Source organism: Phoxinus phoxinus (genome assembly GCF_949152265.1).
Source record: "Phoxinus phoxinus genome assembly, chromosome: 2".
NCBI classification, from domain to species: domain Eukaryota; kingdom Metazoa; phylum Chordata; class Actinopteri; order Cypriniformes; family Leuciscidae; genus Phoxinus; species Phoxinus phoxinus.
In genome coordinates this window covers 41,059,660-41,075,432 of record NC_136877.1, presented here as the reverse complement: position 1 = coordinate 41,075,432, position 15,773 = coordinate 41,059,660, and the positions used below count along the sequence as shown (strand labels likewise).

At 37.2% G+C, this 15,773-nt stretch overlaps 1 protein-coding gene across 1 annotated transcript in view; it reads left to right on the top strand.

Annotated features, from left to right (window-relative positions):
- Positions 1–15,773, top strand: part of aldh1a3 (aldehyde dehydrogenase 1 family, member A3) — a 42,063-nt gene that overhangs the window by 11,953 nt on the left and 14,337 nt on the right. Inside the window, exons 2-7 of the mRNA XM_079637261.1 lie at positions 1,240–1,361; positions 1,716–1,820; positions 2,496–2,636; positions 4,442–4,571; positions 11,144–11,205; positions 14,854–14,982. Coding sequence (XP_079493387.1) covers positions 1,263–1,361; positions 1,716–1,820; positions 2,496–2,636; positions 4,442–4,571; positions 11,144–11,205; positions 14,854–14,982 — 666 coding nt within the window. The 5' untranslated portion in view covers positions 1,240–1,262. The remainder of the gene's footprint in view (positions 1–1,239; positions 1,362–1,715; positions 1,821–2,495; positions 2,637–4,441; positions 4,572–11,143; positions 11,206–14,853; positions 14,983–15,773) is intronic.

Here is a 15,773-nt window from a genome sequence, read left to right as displayed (position 1 = left end):
ATTCTTGTGTCACTTCGATTGAACAATGCTGACGATTTTCTGAAGCGTTTCTATTGAGATCTGTTTTGGGAAGAGTCTGCAGAGTCATGTGATTTCTTTGAGGATGCAGTCATTACAATTAGCCGGGTAATGCTGCTAAACGGCATTGAAGCCTGGAGAGGGGAAGAGACTTGACCTTCATTTAAAAGGTGTGGAACGCCAATTAACCGGAGCACCCAAGCTTGGAGGATGAGGGCACTTGCCTCCACTTTCCCACGATTTTTCCCCGAATCACATTTTCAGCCGTTTTTTCAAATCTGACAAGATTATTTGATTGATTGATTGATCATTTGCATGTAAAAAAAAGTTTGCTCGATTCCCTGTCATTGTGATTAGCAACCTACAAATGATTATAGCAATACACTAAGTGCAGATATATTTGTGTGCGTTTCAGGTTTTAGTGAGCAAAATACGATTTTCCTGCTTTTCCTGCCTTCCCTTCCCGTACGCCCTCTCTCGCTCGATCTCTCTGAGCCTTGCCCTCATTAGGAAGTGTTTAGAAAGCTGCTGAAGTGAGAAATGGGCCCGCGAGAGCTCGTTGTCCTAATTAAACTTTGACAAGAAGAGTGACAAGAAGCAATGGAGGGGAAACAATGGCAACAGTGTCCGAGTATGAGCCCAAAGCTGGGAAAGTCTTTGTCCCGCCGAACAAAAGCATTTGTTTGCACGTATTCAACTCCACTCAACTTCACCAGGCCCAGGTGCAAAAACCAACTTCGTGACGAACATCAGAACGCATCACACCTTGGCCCATCTGATGCCCAGCCCGCCGTCGCTTCAAATCCATCCCTCCGCAAGCAGATCAAAGCCACTTTGTTACAATGTAAATATTGCCGGACAATTAATTCACACTCATTACCTCCAATGCCTGACATAAAGACACAGCCAATCATTCTTTTCGGAACTGTGCAAGGCTTTTGAAGGGTCTAAAACCTTCCCAAACGTCCTAACCGCAGCTATTTCCAATGTTTGATCTCTTAAAACTTTCCTGATTCGTCATGTAAACGCATATCTGGAAAACAGCATGTTTTCTGTTTGAAAGACTGATTCACTGGCAGGTGGGACGAGAAACTCTGTTTGTCATGGTAGGCGGAGAGCACACTTGCCCAAAAGGGGGAGGACCTTTAAAAGTTCTTATAAAGTGTGCTGGATGTAGAATCATGTTCAGTCAACAGTGATCTGTAATCTTCATCTCTATAGCACTTCGCTGCAACCGCACTGCAATGGCACAGAACGGGACTATAGAAAACGGGGAGACTCGAAACACGTCCCCTCCGCCTCTGCCTCAACCTGTGAAAATCCCTGAGATTAAACACACGAAGGTAAGAGTTTTTCATTGTGAAAATAAATAATAGAGCAAGTGGAATTTTAGTCTGATTTGTGTAGTGCCTTTTCAAGGACATTTGTGAGAAAATTTAGGCCTTCCCTATTAAAAATGAAGGATTTTAGAGCCTGATGTCATTGAAGTTCTACAAAGAAGAACTTTGTATAGTTTTTAGAAAACTGTACTGGTGAGTTAAAGACCCTAAAAAACTTGATATTATCTTCAAAGAACCCTTATACAGTGACAATTATTTTTCATGAGGGATACAGTACGCATGTTTTGTCTTTAACCATGCAAGTCCTGATTCTAAAATAAGTCTTAACTGTAAGTAGAACCACTGTTTTTGTTGTAGATTTTCATCAATAATGAATGGCACACGTCAATCAAAGGAAAGAAGTTTCCTACAATCAACCCTGCAACAGGTGTCAAAATCTGCGACGTCGAGGAGGCGGATAAAGTAAGACCAATTTGACTCATTAGATGTATCATTAAAAAATGAATATGCATGTACCGTGAATTGGGAGTCATGTATAGGCCTATCTGTCATGTTTATTAATTGCAATCATTCATATTAATATGATTTGATTTAAAAAGAAATTAGATTCACTTTATTAAATTCCATTATTAAGCAAGGAATTCATATGCTTATTATATTGTTTTCAGGGTTTGTCAGATATGTTTATTATTTATTTTCGCAATTACAATTATTTTATAAATAGCTATATTTAGGCTATGATTTGGCAGCTAATATAAAATTAAATCATGTTAGTTTAATTAGACTACTATTATCAGTTAAACTATGAATATAAATATGAGACTGATTTGAGAGTTTGTATTTATTTTGTAATTGTAGTTATTTTTTGGCAGCTGATACACGATTCATTATGTTGCATTTTTAAGAAGTTAGACTTTTATGCAAATAAGTCTGGTTTAAGAATTATGAATATGATTATTTAACTGTAGCCTATAATCATTTGGCAACATTGGCTGATTAAATGCATTGATCAGGTTACATTAAATGATTAAGTCATCTGCCATTTCAACTTAGTAGACGTAATAAATAATACTGAACGATTTACCTTTAATCTGTTGTGTAGACCTGGTGTATTATAAAGTGTTGATAATTGTTCAGGCTGATGTGGATGAGGCGGTTAAAGCTGCCAGAGCGGCCGGCCAGAGAGGCTCGGAGTGGCGGCGGATGGACACCTCGAGCCGCGGGAGGTTATTGCACAGACTCGCGGACCTGCTGGAGCGAGAGCGCGCGGTGCTCGCGGTGAGTTCTGTTTTCTTCACGCGATTACTGTAAATCTGATCGCGCGCGCATGCGAGGTAGACAGCGGCTGGGATTTCGATGGTCTACTCAAATAGTTTTTACACAAAGTGAAACTCTGCTCAACTTTCGCTGTATTTTCAATCTCAAAATAATTACTTTCAAGGCCAAATTTGCCGACAGTGATATTGTGCGCTGTTAGTTAGTAGGCCTAGGCTATCAACAGTGCAGACATTAGCTGATGTAACAGCCAGGCCTACACAAAAAACAACATTAAACATTAAATTAAGATACACCCATTTTTAGGGTGGAAAAAGATCAATCACTGTTTTATACAATAGTACACACAAACAAATTACATTGTAAGTCTCTTTATTTCATAGATCAGTCCTAAATTCGCTCATGTCAACTCTGATTAAAAATGGCCTCAGATCACTATCACAGCAAATCTTTGTCAGAATGAAGAGCCTTCATGTAAATAGGCTACATCACTGTATGAAACAGTTGAGCTAATTGAGCAGAATTAAAAGTCTGCCCAGTTGAAAGAGTTGCAGATCGTAGAATGAGCACATCTCATAAACAGCCGTGCTTATGAAACCACACTTGCTGCTTCATTGATGATAATAATGGCAGTGTTGTATTTGTTTAGTGTCGATAGGCTGTCACGCCTGTCTGAATGCATTTATCAAACACTGCTGCAGGTGTGAGCATTGACACTGTGCTCTGGTTTTCAAGTCTGGTCTATTAAAACATCACAAAGTTTAGGATTTAGATGCCTTTGAGAAAACGACGTGTTTGTTCTGTCAAACTGCCGCCATTGTTTGTTTCTATACAGTATCACAATGCTTGGGTTTTACATAATTAAAGCATTGCTTGAGTTGGTTTTCACCCTGTTCTCCTGCCAGATCATATTAGTTACCACATTTGTGAATGAAATTTTACAGATGTGTGTGAAGTAATGTTTTAGACTGCATTTGATTGATAATTGCAAACATGTCCTGTGATTCTGGGATATAGTTCATTTCAATAACTCAGAGCTCTGCATAGTGAAATAAAGAACAGATTTAAAGATAGCCTAGAGAGTTTAAAATGATCTCTTTATTATACTGTCTTGTCTATATTAAGCCATTTACAGTGCTTTTTGCGGTTGTACATTGAGCGAATGGGATGGATCAAATATAATACGTATTTCACAATTGTTCTCATGCATAAAGTTTTGTACGTTTCCCACGCAAACAGATTCTGAAACTTTCTTTTTCTTGAGTATAGAAATTCAAAACACACCCAGCAATCTAAAATGATACATTTGTGAGGCTGTTAGTAGCTTGAGATGTCAGATTAATCATGCTTTATAACTGTAATGGTATTTTAATCTTTAACATAATACGTTTTTTTAGAAGGATGCTCTGTAATCGATCCATTCCAGCACTGATGGTTCCCATATTTCAACTGTCATGAGCAAGAAATCTGCCAATGACTTCAGCCGGAAACTTACCCACCTCCTTTTTTCCCCCTCATGATGACATTGTTTATATTGTTAGAGGGCAGCAGAATTTATTATTTGTGTTATTGTTTCATTTCTGGACCTAAAAAACTCCCCATGCGCATTAAAATCTTGGCATCCTCTGACGCACATTAAAAAGTTGTTTTGTATCAAATTTGTAGCTCTCGAAGTGAGCCTGCTTTTTGAAAATGGCCAATAAAAATGCCTATTTGAAACAGATTGCTAATAAAAATTATAACTGTATGCTTTTATGTTCTCAGAATTGGTTTGCAGTAGTTGAACCAAATACTTTTTTTGTTTCTAGACTCTAGAGTCAATGGACACTGGCAAACCCTTTCTGCATGCGTTCTTTGTTGATCTGGACGGCAGCATTAAAACCCTGAGGTATTACGCCGGCTGGACAGACAAGATTCATGGAAAAACCATGCCAGTCGGTGAGTGTTAATTATGTCAGTTGTTACTTATGATTTCGGTCAGCTGATTTATTTAGTACCATGATTGTCTGTCATGTGGGATAGGGTTGAGCAAAATACTAAATTTTTAACATGCTTATTTTCAAATCATGAGAAAGAATTTGAATTAAATTGGTGACGCATGTAGAATCAGAATTCAAAGGGGAAAGACAGGATGAGGATTTTTTGATTTATTTAACAGCAACTTAGCGGTTTCAATTTTGGCTGTTTCATTATGAATACACGATAGAGCTATTAAGGAAGTGTTTTCCCACTGAAAACATAATGAAATATCACAGAATTATGTCTAAATGAAATACATTTTTATAAGTGGTATTTAAAAGATCAAATGTTTTAGAACATTTGAAGACTATGTTTATGCATAATTCATAATAAAATGAAATATTGTTCATTTTATTATTAGATATATGTATTATTAAAAACTATACTTACCGCAGGTATACACTACTGTACAAAAGTTTGTGGTCGATATGATTTTTGAAAGAAGTTTCTTATCCTCACCAATGCTAAAAATACATTTAAAAAGAGTATTGTGAATTATTACAATTTCAAATAACTGTTTTCAATTCAAATATATTGTAAAATATAATTTATTCCTGTGATGAAAAGGCTGAATTTTCAGCATCATTACTCCAGTCTTCAGTGTCACATGATCCTTCAGAAATCATTATATGCTGCTTTGCTGCTCAAGAAACATTTCTTCTTATTATCGATGTTGTGCTGCTTCATATTTTTGTGGAAACTGTTATACTTTTTTCCAGGATTCTTTGATGAATAAAAAGTTCAAAAGAACAACATTTATTTGAAATAGAAATATTTTTTAACACGGTAAATGTCTTGCTGGCCACACCTTATTAAAGCAGCACTAGGTTACTTTTCTTTTTTTTGGTCTCGGGGTCCCCCTACAGTTGGGAAACAGTATTGTCCTCTACTACTGTCGTAAACTCTGTCATACATGCACGTCCATTTGTTGACAACCATGATAGCCCAGAACACTGTAGGAGGAGTTCACATGCAGGTGTTCTGCTTGCGTCGCGTGTGAAATGTCTTCATCCAGGTACAGTGGCATATATTTCAGCATGTCATATGAATATATTTTCATGGGTTTTATTTTTTTTCAAACGACAAATGATCGTGATGCTTACGTTTACAAGCCAGCGTCATTATAGTAGCCTAGTCTATTGGTTACCGTTTTACTGAATCTATATGATACTTCAATGCAATGTTTGAGTGGTAGATATAATAACCATATATCGTCAATATTATAATATCAAGCTACCATAGATGAATCTGCAAATTTTACAAATCGATTTATTATAGCTTGAGGCAAGACAAATAAACAAATATCACAGACATGTTAGGTATCCTAAAATATTATTTTGTTCATCTTATATATTTACTTGAAAGAATGTAGCCCCTACCAAACTTGTACACGCCATTTAGACATAGGCTTTCATTTGATATTTGAAAGTCCGCATCAGTCGAGCATAGGGTTGCCACCTTTGAAGTGTGAAAAACCGGGACACAGATTATTATTATTTTTTGTGGTCTGAGTCTGAGTTGTAGGTTGTAAATAGTATTTTCTTTGACACTGGTGGCTCATCCGACTTTGTTGTGTTATCCTCATAGACAGTGGTTATCCTCCTCGTCCGTCTCTCTCCCCATTTCACACAATAGATGTAAATAGACATATTTTAAAAAGCTATCTAGCAACTAAACTCACACTGTATCATCTTGGATGTGTGTTGATGCGCGCGCGCGACCGACCGACAGCACAGGCAGTTGCTAGGCGATAAGTTGAGCTTCCAATCAAATAAAAGTAAACGCCTGGCATTTGCCAATCCACTGTTTTACCCGTTTTTACCATGTTTTTTACCCGTTTACGGACACAGGATTGGATGTACTGTACACAACTATGAAGAAAACACAGTAACAGTAGACGGAAACGGTTTAATTTGAAACCAGGAAATTCTACTTTAGAAGTACATTTTCACAAAAAAACGGGACAATTCGTGTCCCGGGAAAGAATATGAATTTTCTGGGACTGTCGCTCAAAAAAGAGAATAATCCCTGGAAAACCGGGACGGGTGGCATCGGGCACCCCTCCTCCTCCTTCAGCTCACGCCAGCGAGGAAACGCTGGCCCAATGTTGATCCTCGTTCTGCCTTTAATACGATCACTTTCTCGTTTCCTCTTTTTGCTTTCCTCCGACAAAACCTTTGCTTTCTTGCTTTTCTGTGCTGCTTCGGCCATGACTATAACATTTGGCAAACAAACGCTAGTTTGGCTCGCACGTCCGATTTTAAGGAAGTGGGGGTGGTGGTGGAAGTGACGTATATGCCGTAAAGCAGTCGAATTTTGTAGTTCTCTTTGTTCGCCGGTTACTACCCGAAACCCGAAGTTTAAAAGTACGATTAAAAACGCTACAGACCCCGTCAGGCTATGGCAGACGTGTCATTCAACCTAGTGTAAGTCGATGTACCATCACAAGAGACTTGGAAATATATTATTAAGGTTGAAAAGTTACCTGGTGCTGCTTTAAATGTAGTAGTTTATTTTTATTTTTAATGGTAAAAACAATTTCACATGCTAGTTTAATATGAATGGACATCTATAAATAAGTAATTTGTATGTTTTGCTGACTAATGGCAGACAGAGTCATTATTTACTATTAAATTACACACTGCAATTCTAAATTTGAATTTAAATTTGAATCCTGCTTCCTCTGTGCTACCGAATTCAAATTTTATTCAAATCGAGAAATTGAATTTCAATTTAAAAGGCATTTTCAATTCAACCGGTGTGGATATGATAAACGCATCCAAGTCAGCCAGAGTTTCTTAATGTCCTCTTCCTCTTCATTCCTGTGATGAGTTAATGAGCATGAAAGGGTTGATGGGTTTCCTTCAGCCCTGGGTGGTATGTCATCCCCCTCTCTAATTCTTCCCTTTCCCCCAGCATTCCTGCCACTCCAGGATACTCAATAGACAAAACATGCTTCCCTCCTTTCCCCCTGATTAGATTCAAATAAAGCGTTAAAAGACGAAAGCCCTGGAACACAAAGGAAAAGGAAGAGGCTCTGATCCTAATCGCTGAGGTACGGCCGCTAGTGCCGCAGATGAGCTGGAGTTCAGGGAATCAGCGGCCAGATAGAATATCTCGCTCTTTTGAGGGCTGGAACACGGTGCGTGACTGAAGCCGCTTTGAATTTCCCCATTGATAACAGCTGCCAATTAGCATACGTCAACCGCCTACTGCCCAACTCAAGTGTTTATTTGGAAAAATGTGTTGTTTAGGGTTCATTGCATTAGCCGAATTAACTTGGTTTGTCGACGCGCCAATTAGAAGACCAGTCTGGCCAATTTGACATTTCCACCCGCAGACAGAGGTGGCTATCACTCCAGGCATGTTGCATTGGGTCCCAACTGGATAAAGATGCACACAAAATAAGCTTGTTCATGCATATATGATATTTGGATTTGGGTTAACCCTGCAAAGCCTGACATATGAGGAAAAACTAAATAAATAAATGCATATGTTTTTTGTTTAGAGTCATATCTTTTATGGCGCATATTGTACCTAAAATCATGCAAAAATCATACTTAAGAAGAAAAAAAAAAACGATTATTCAGAAGTAAAAAATATTCCATTTGGTGCAGTTGCTGATATTTACATGACCAAAAAGCTAAATGAAATTCTTACACCTTGTCATCAATAAGCGTTTTATAACTGTATAGCAGAATACTTGCATAAATACATATACATATCAGTTGTCACTCTATATCTCCCAATAATTTGGTATTTGAATGCTTAGACCTCATTGTAGGGAGCAAAACATATAATGCTATGGAATACAATGATGATTGAGAGATGAACAAATAAACATTCCTCAAAAGCCTGATGTATCATATTTGATACTCACATTTTAACATGATTTTTATAATAAGACAATCATGTATGAATAATCAAGTGTACCTAATTTGCTTCAGTCCAGTATGTTTATCTTGAAATATTACTAACAATTTCAAATGTTATTCTTTATTAACTATAAAAATCGTTAAAGAATTCATAGCAAAAAGACCACGAGCTTAAGGGAGATATTTTAGAATTATACTACAATTTATACTAAATTATACTATGAACTGAATTTAGAGGCCTTGGAATTTTGCTTATCAAATATGATATGGTAGACTTTAGTTTAAGCAATGTTTTTTGGTGAATGGATTCTATTTCATGGGTGTGGCAATTCAGTCCTGCTCCGCATAAATGCTTATCAAACATCAGATATGTTTTGATTGGTTGTTAATATGTCAGATTACAGTATTATTATAATTTTCAGGCCATACAAATGAATTAGTTCCTGCTGTAAAAGTCGGTGGGCGAGGCTTTGGAAACGTACAGTTTGCTGAAATAAACCCCTTCTAGATGCCATGTAAATTTAACCTTTGATAAGCAGCACTGTCGGATCAGTTAGAAAGGGCCGTTGGCTGATCCCAGCCAGAGATGAGCATTGTGTGAGGGAGTCGTCAAGTCTGTAATCACCCCGACACATTGCAGCATGGGGAAACACGAGAAGGTCAGGTCTCGGAGAGGCCGGCTGTGGTAGATTAACAGGCGTGGCTCCCAGGTAACCATGCACAGATATATGAAATGTCATATATGTCCCTGGGAGTTTCGTATCCTGGTGTCAGGAGCATGTCTGAGTTTGTTGTTGGGCTGTAGTTTTAATTGGAAGGCTTTCAATGCGTCTTATGAAGCTCACTCTCTGTTCCAAAATCTAGTAAACTTAATTGATATATATATACAGTATATATACAGTATATATATATATATATACAGTATATATACGTTTATTCAGCAAGAATGCTTTAAATTGAAAAAAAGTGACAGTAAAGACTAATATTTTTATTCCAAATCAGTGCTGTTCTTTTGAACTTTCCATTTACCAAAGAATCTTGGGAAAATGTATCAAAGTTTCCATAAACGTATGAAGCAGCACAACAGTTTTCAAAATTGAAAAAAAAATCTTGAGCAGCAAATATAATGATTTCTGAAGGATCATGTGACACTGAAGACCTGAAGAGTATTGATGCTGAAAATTCAGCTTTGCATCACAGGAATAAATTACACTACAATAAGGTTTGTTAGTTAATATTAGTTAACTACATTAGTAAACTTGAACTAATAATGAACTGCACATATACAGCCTTTATTAATCTTTGTTAATGTAAATTTTTAACATTTACTAATACTTTATTAACATCTTGTTAACATTAGTTAATGCACAGTGTAACATGAACTGACAATGAACGGCTGTATTTTTTATCAACTAACGTTAACAAAGATGAACAAATACAGTAACAAATGGATTGCTCATTGTTAGTTAATTCATTAACTAATGAACCTTATTGTAAAGTATTACCATATATTCGAATAGAAAACAGTTTGAAATTGTAATAATATGTCACAATATTACTGTTTCTACTGTATTTTTAATCAAATAAATATAGCTTTTGTGATCATAAGAGACTTCTTTAATAAACATTAAAATATATAACTGACCCTAAACTTTTGAAAAGTAGTAGTGATTGACTTGTGATGTGAATTTGTACAAAAGATGGTACAGTATTGTGAGGATAATCATGCTGCCTCCCACTGATGATGCCTTAAAATACTGTCTAAATAGGCAACATACTAGTTTTTGGATCAGAGAGAATGAACCATTGTGAGTGTTTTAACAGAGGTGTTTGCTTTTATTTTTTATCTAACGGTTGGGTTCCTTACAGCTGTCATTAGCAGGACTCGTTAGCACCCTCATGTTGTTCCAAACCTTTATTTTGATATTATTTCACTGAAAATCTTCCCCTGCACTTCTGTTCACATAGCAAATAGCAATGTACAGGTTTGGAAAGACACGATGGTGGGTAAATAATGACAGAATTTTCATTTTTGGGAGAATTAAGGGTTAATAATCAGTCGTTGTGCAATACTTAGCGAGGCCACTCGAATCTTTAACTGGATACACGTTGGAACAAGGAAGTGGTAAATTGGCCAATCTTATGGCATTTTCCAACGGAAAGGTTCAAGTGCGAAGAGATGTGATAAAACAGCATTGCTACCTTACATTACCCCTGACTGGTTATCTGACTCCTGGGAGAGAGAGCAAAGGGAGAAGGAGACCAGTGAGGGCGAACAAAGGTGTGCATCCAAGCCAAGAGCAGATCTGCAGCGGGTTTGAACTGCTGCCCAGACTTCTCACACACCTCAGGCCTCTCTCGTTTCAATGTGTCTCCGGTGAAAGCAGAAGGAAAAAAAAAGCAGCAGAACATATACACTCTTCCTGACCAGAGCTTTGTGTGGGCTATTGAAACCGTCGCTGTGTGTTTTTCCCAAACCTTTGTCTTTCATGTTTGGTTTTTGGTGGTCACATCCAAGAGCTTCCCAAGGAAACAATGATTGTATATCAAAGGGGAGCTTAGTGTGTTATAGTGTTTAGTGCCCCTTGACTTCCTTATTTATTTTCTTCCCAACAGATGAAAACTTTGTGTGTTTTACCAAACATGAGCCCGTCGGTGTGTGTGGAGCAATTATTCCGGTGAGTTTGTGGCTATTTTCCATTATATATATTATTATTTTTTTGGTGTGGATTTGTGTGGATCAAATCGGGAGGTTGTGCTACACAGCCTGCTTTTTAATTTTTTTTTTTTTTAGATGTAATAAGCATTTTTCGCGAGCACCCTTCTGAAACCTTAAATGACAAATGGGACACCCTACTGTCTTGTGGACTTAACAGACACACGCACACAGCGGCCATTATAAGGCCACAAGTGCACATGAAGTGTGCCATTTGGGACAGGGCCAAAGTGGCATTACGTCCTGAAAGTGCACTTGGAGGAAGATTGCGAGGGCTTAGGGTTCCATTTGTGACAGGGCCAACAATGTGAATTTGTCAAAACGGTGACGTCATGTGCATGTGTGTTTCGTGTTCAGTCTATAGGCGTGTTGTTTTTCTTTATAAAGTGACATCGCCAATCGCCTGACTGCATAATACAGCATTTTTAGTCGTTTTTGCGGATCCGAACAGGGATTGTTTTGACAACATTGTCGCCTGTACACAAAAAAAAAATCGGAAAAGAAAAACGTTTCCGTTTTTAGTACATCGCTGTCGTGTAAACGTACCCCTAATCTGTTCAAATGTTGTTTAAGGACAAGAGAGACCAACTAACTGTCGAATGAAAGGTCAGAGTGTATCACGTCCAGCTTGTGTTCTGTATATTTATTTGAGAGAGATCAGAAAGGTTTTAATGCCGTCACCCTAGCTCATTGCTTTTATGCCAGATTAATACTGCTCCAACTGCAAGTAAATAAACATGTCTGTACGTTTAGTATAGCTTGTAGTGTAACTCCATTAGATTATGTAGTCTCAGACGTCACACCCACGGACCGTTGGCTGAACGTATGATGCAAATGGCACACTTAATTGGAAACACTTCAGGATTTTCGAAGTCGTCGTCTGATTGGTTGAATTTTACAGGATGTCAGGGAGACGAGTGTTTCACATTTTTTTAACGGTCCACCTGGAAACAAAGCCGTCATGATGCCTTGTGGAAAAAGAAAGGAAAGCCATTGTATTTACAACTGTGACAATGAGCGCTTACCAGGATCAACTAATCGCTGGATTTTCAAAAGTATGTGAAGTTTGTGGCTCCATTGTTGCAGTAAACTTGCACAACGCTCTCGAATGAATCGTAGGGACATCAACTTTACATTTACCCGCCCCTAAACATGACGCGGAAACAAAACAAACTGTGATTGGTTCCGTCACATGTCAGTCAAACGTAGGGGCTGGGCGGTCCTTGGCCAATGAAAGCTACGATGAAGTCCAGACCTTCTGCCATCACTCTGAAGGTCTGGCTACGTGAGACTAAATTATGATTAGCTTGTAGTATGGCAAGTAAAATTTTCATCGTTTCCCCGGGACGGGAGGCTGTGTATCTTCAATGCTTGCAAAATGCACTTAATTTGTGAATTTGACAGTATTAAGACATGGTTAAGAACATAAACACAGTAAGTTCCTGTGAGTATTGAATCACACATACATGATGGCTTTGTCGCAGCATTGTTTATATACTGTAGCCAACGCCTGTCTAGAGTCTTTCAGATGCATGTAAGGAAACACCTTGGAAACAGATACACACTCTCACACACGGACGAACACAAATACACCACTCCCTCTCACAGACATCACACGAGACGAGCGTATTATGATCTCACGTGCCACTGAAGCTTATTAATGTTTATGAAAGCTTGCACGAGCATCAACTCTCTGAAACCACGAGGCCTTGTTTTGTTTCCTTATGTAAAAGAGCTTGGTTTCTCTCTTGACGTAACTATCAGAGTTCTGCCGGATCTTTTGTGAAGCTCTGAATCCTCACTAATTCCAATGACAGAAAAGCACGGTGAACGTGAGGGATGAGATGAAAGTGTGATTTGACTCTCATATAGAGGGACGAGAGTACAACAGTGCCCGTCCGCCTTTTTCAGCGGCTCCTGTTCCAAAGTATTTTTTTCAGTCATTTTTTACCATAGGGATTTTAAAATGGTCTTCGCTAAAGAGTTATAAGCCATGAACAGCTATAAGGTGAATCACAACACTACAAACTTTGATTAAAAGCTAAAAAAAGAGAAAAATCATACAAAAATACAAAGGTACAAGACTGTGTACTTAACGGCTTTAAGAACTACAATCCCATGAAGCATTGTGAGCAGCATAATCGAATTAAAAACGATAGAGAAATATAAAACTACTTATTTACAAATGTTGATTACTGTACATGTAAAAAAAAACTATATTTAATTTTTTTGCAAAATGTTCATATATGCACTGTAAAAAAATTATCACAACTTTTTATCTTTTGTCAAATAATTAATGTGGTTCAGATAAAAAAAATTTGAGTTTATATTTCCAATCTCCTTCATTGTATTAAGTAAAAATTGTAATTTCAATTAACTAAAAATTTTAAGGCAACCAGGTAACTTAATTTTTGTAAGCTAAACCAACAATATTTTTTTTTACAGTGTACAAACATTTCAGTATTTTGATAGTGTAGCGAGATCGACTCGATTACACCATTCGCAGTGCTTGGTGGGAGTGGGCGGAGCAATATAACTGTTTTACAGCGTGCTGCTTTTTTCGACACTAATTGGTGTAATTGTCTGTACAGCATCACGAGTTCTAGTTTTTCACCAAGAATTCTGCTATTAAACACTATTGTTTACTGAGTGGTAGCTATAGGTGCTTGCTATGGTGTTCTGAATGGTTGCACCCTAGCAACCACCTAGCAACCTATTGTAAGACAAACACCATGACAGTGAATTTAGTAATTTTGTGCAATTTTTAGGCAAAAAAAATAAAAAAATGTTTAATGAATACCATACAATAATAAGGGAAATCTTTCTTTCTGAAAATAATTATATATTATAGTTATCATAATTTAAAGGCTTGTTTGAAGATTCTCCTGGGTGTATAATTCTTGACTAAATTAAGTTATTGTCATCGATGATACACCATATTGTCTCAATTTCCATAAGTTACAAAAACTTGCATATCATTTATCAAATCAGGCCATCCAAGAATCTTAGTCCATCAATGATTGGCGTTTTATTGTCTTGTGTTGCTTTGGAAACAAAGCACAAACTGTTGAAAGACACTGGAGATTATATCATGAAGTCATTATTCATATTTGGGATTGATTTGGTGGTAATTAGAGAAAGCAAAGCTGGCATTCAGAGCAATGAGTCACTCAGAAAGAAAAATAAGAAAAGTCAAAATGCAATCCAGAAACATTTCTAATTGCCATGACAACATCCAAGAAGAAAAAATAACAACTCTTTTCTGGTAAACAAGTGATTTGTGTACATATTTCTGTAACAAATTTTACAGAGAACAGCAATTAGACTTGTTGGTGTGCTCTCATATTTAAAATCAACGGAGGCTCCTTCACTTCTGGCAGAAAATGTTCATGGGATGCTTCTGCTTTTTCTTCTTCTTTTTCTTTTAGCCTCCAAATTGATATAGCTTGTAGCAACGACCCATAATACTCTAGCAACCTCCCGACATGTTCAAATCTTGTTTCAAAAAGCAATCCCAGTGCAATAGCAGTCAGATGAAATCAAACCAGTGCAGCTGTGCTGATGTACATGTGTTTGTGTATTTTATTGTAATCTTCTTCTGCGTTTATAGTGGAACTTCCCTCTGCTGATGTTTTCGTGGAAGATCGCGCCGGCTTTGGCCTGCGGGAACACGGTGGTCATTAAACCCGCTGAACAGACCCCGCTGACGGCTCTTCATGTTGGAGCTCTCATAAAGGAGGTGAGGGTGCAGCGGTGGCTCATGGGATTTGTTTGGTTTGTTGGAGTTGATTTTATTAACATAGACACTGATGATTGATTGCATCGGTGTTGCCTTTCTTGCATCCCAGATTCTGTGGTTTGACTGTGCATGTTGCTTTGTAAGTGTTTCCCAACCAGGGCTTCATGATGGATCTGCTGGGGGATCGTGAGATTATGATAGAAATGCCAAATTTAAGTTTGCCAGAGGCTTTTTTGCACCCCAATATATTATGATTAGTGCTGTCAAATCGATTAATCACGATTAATCGCATCTAACATAAAGTTTTGTTTATATAGGTGTGTGTATATACATATATATATACACACACAGACAGACATATATATAGCCTAAATAAATATAATGGAGCTTTAGGTGTACAATAGTACATATGAAAGCGCTATATAAATACCTCATTCATTCATTATAATATATACACACATACAGTATATTATGTAAACAAACTTTTATGTTGAGATGCTATTAATCGCATCTAATCAATTTGACAGCACTAATAATGACATAACATGACTTTCTGGAATACTTGATTCTGATTGGTTGCGGCAAAAGTGATCAGTTGACTTAACTTAAAAAAAATTGAGGAAACCCGTTGGCTTAAAATTATTAAGTAAATGAACGTCATGCTTAATCGGAAAAGTTGTCAACTCCACATAACTTAATAATTTTAAGGAAACAAGTTTACAAAAAAAAAGTAAGCAAGTGAACTGAACACTTTTTATGTGTACTTTATATAAAATAAGATAATAAATAAA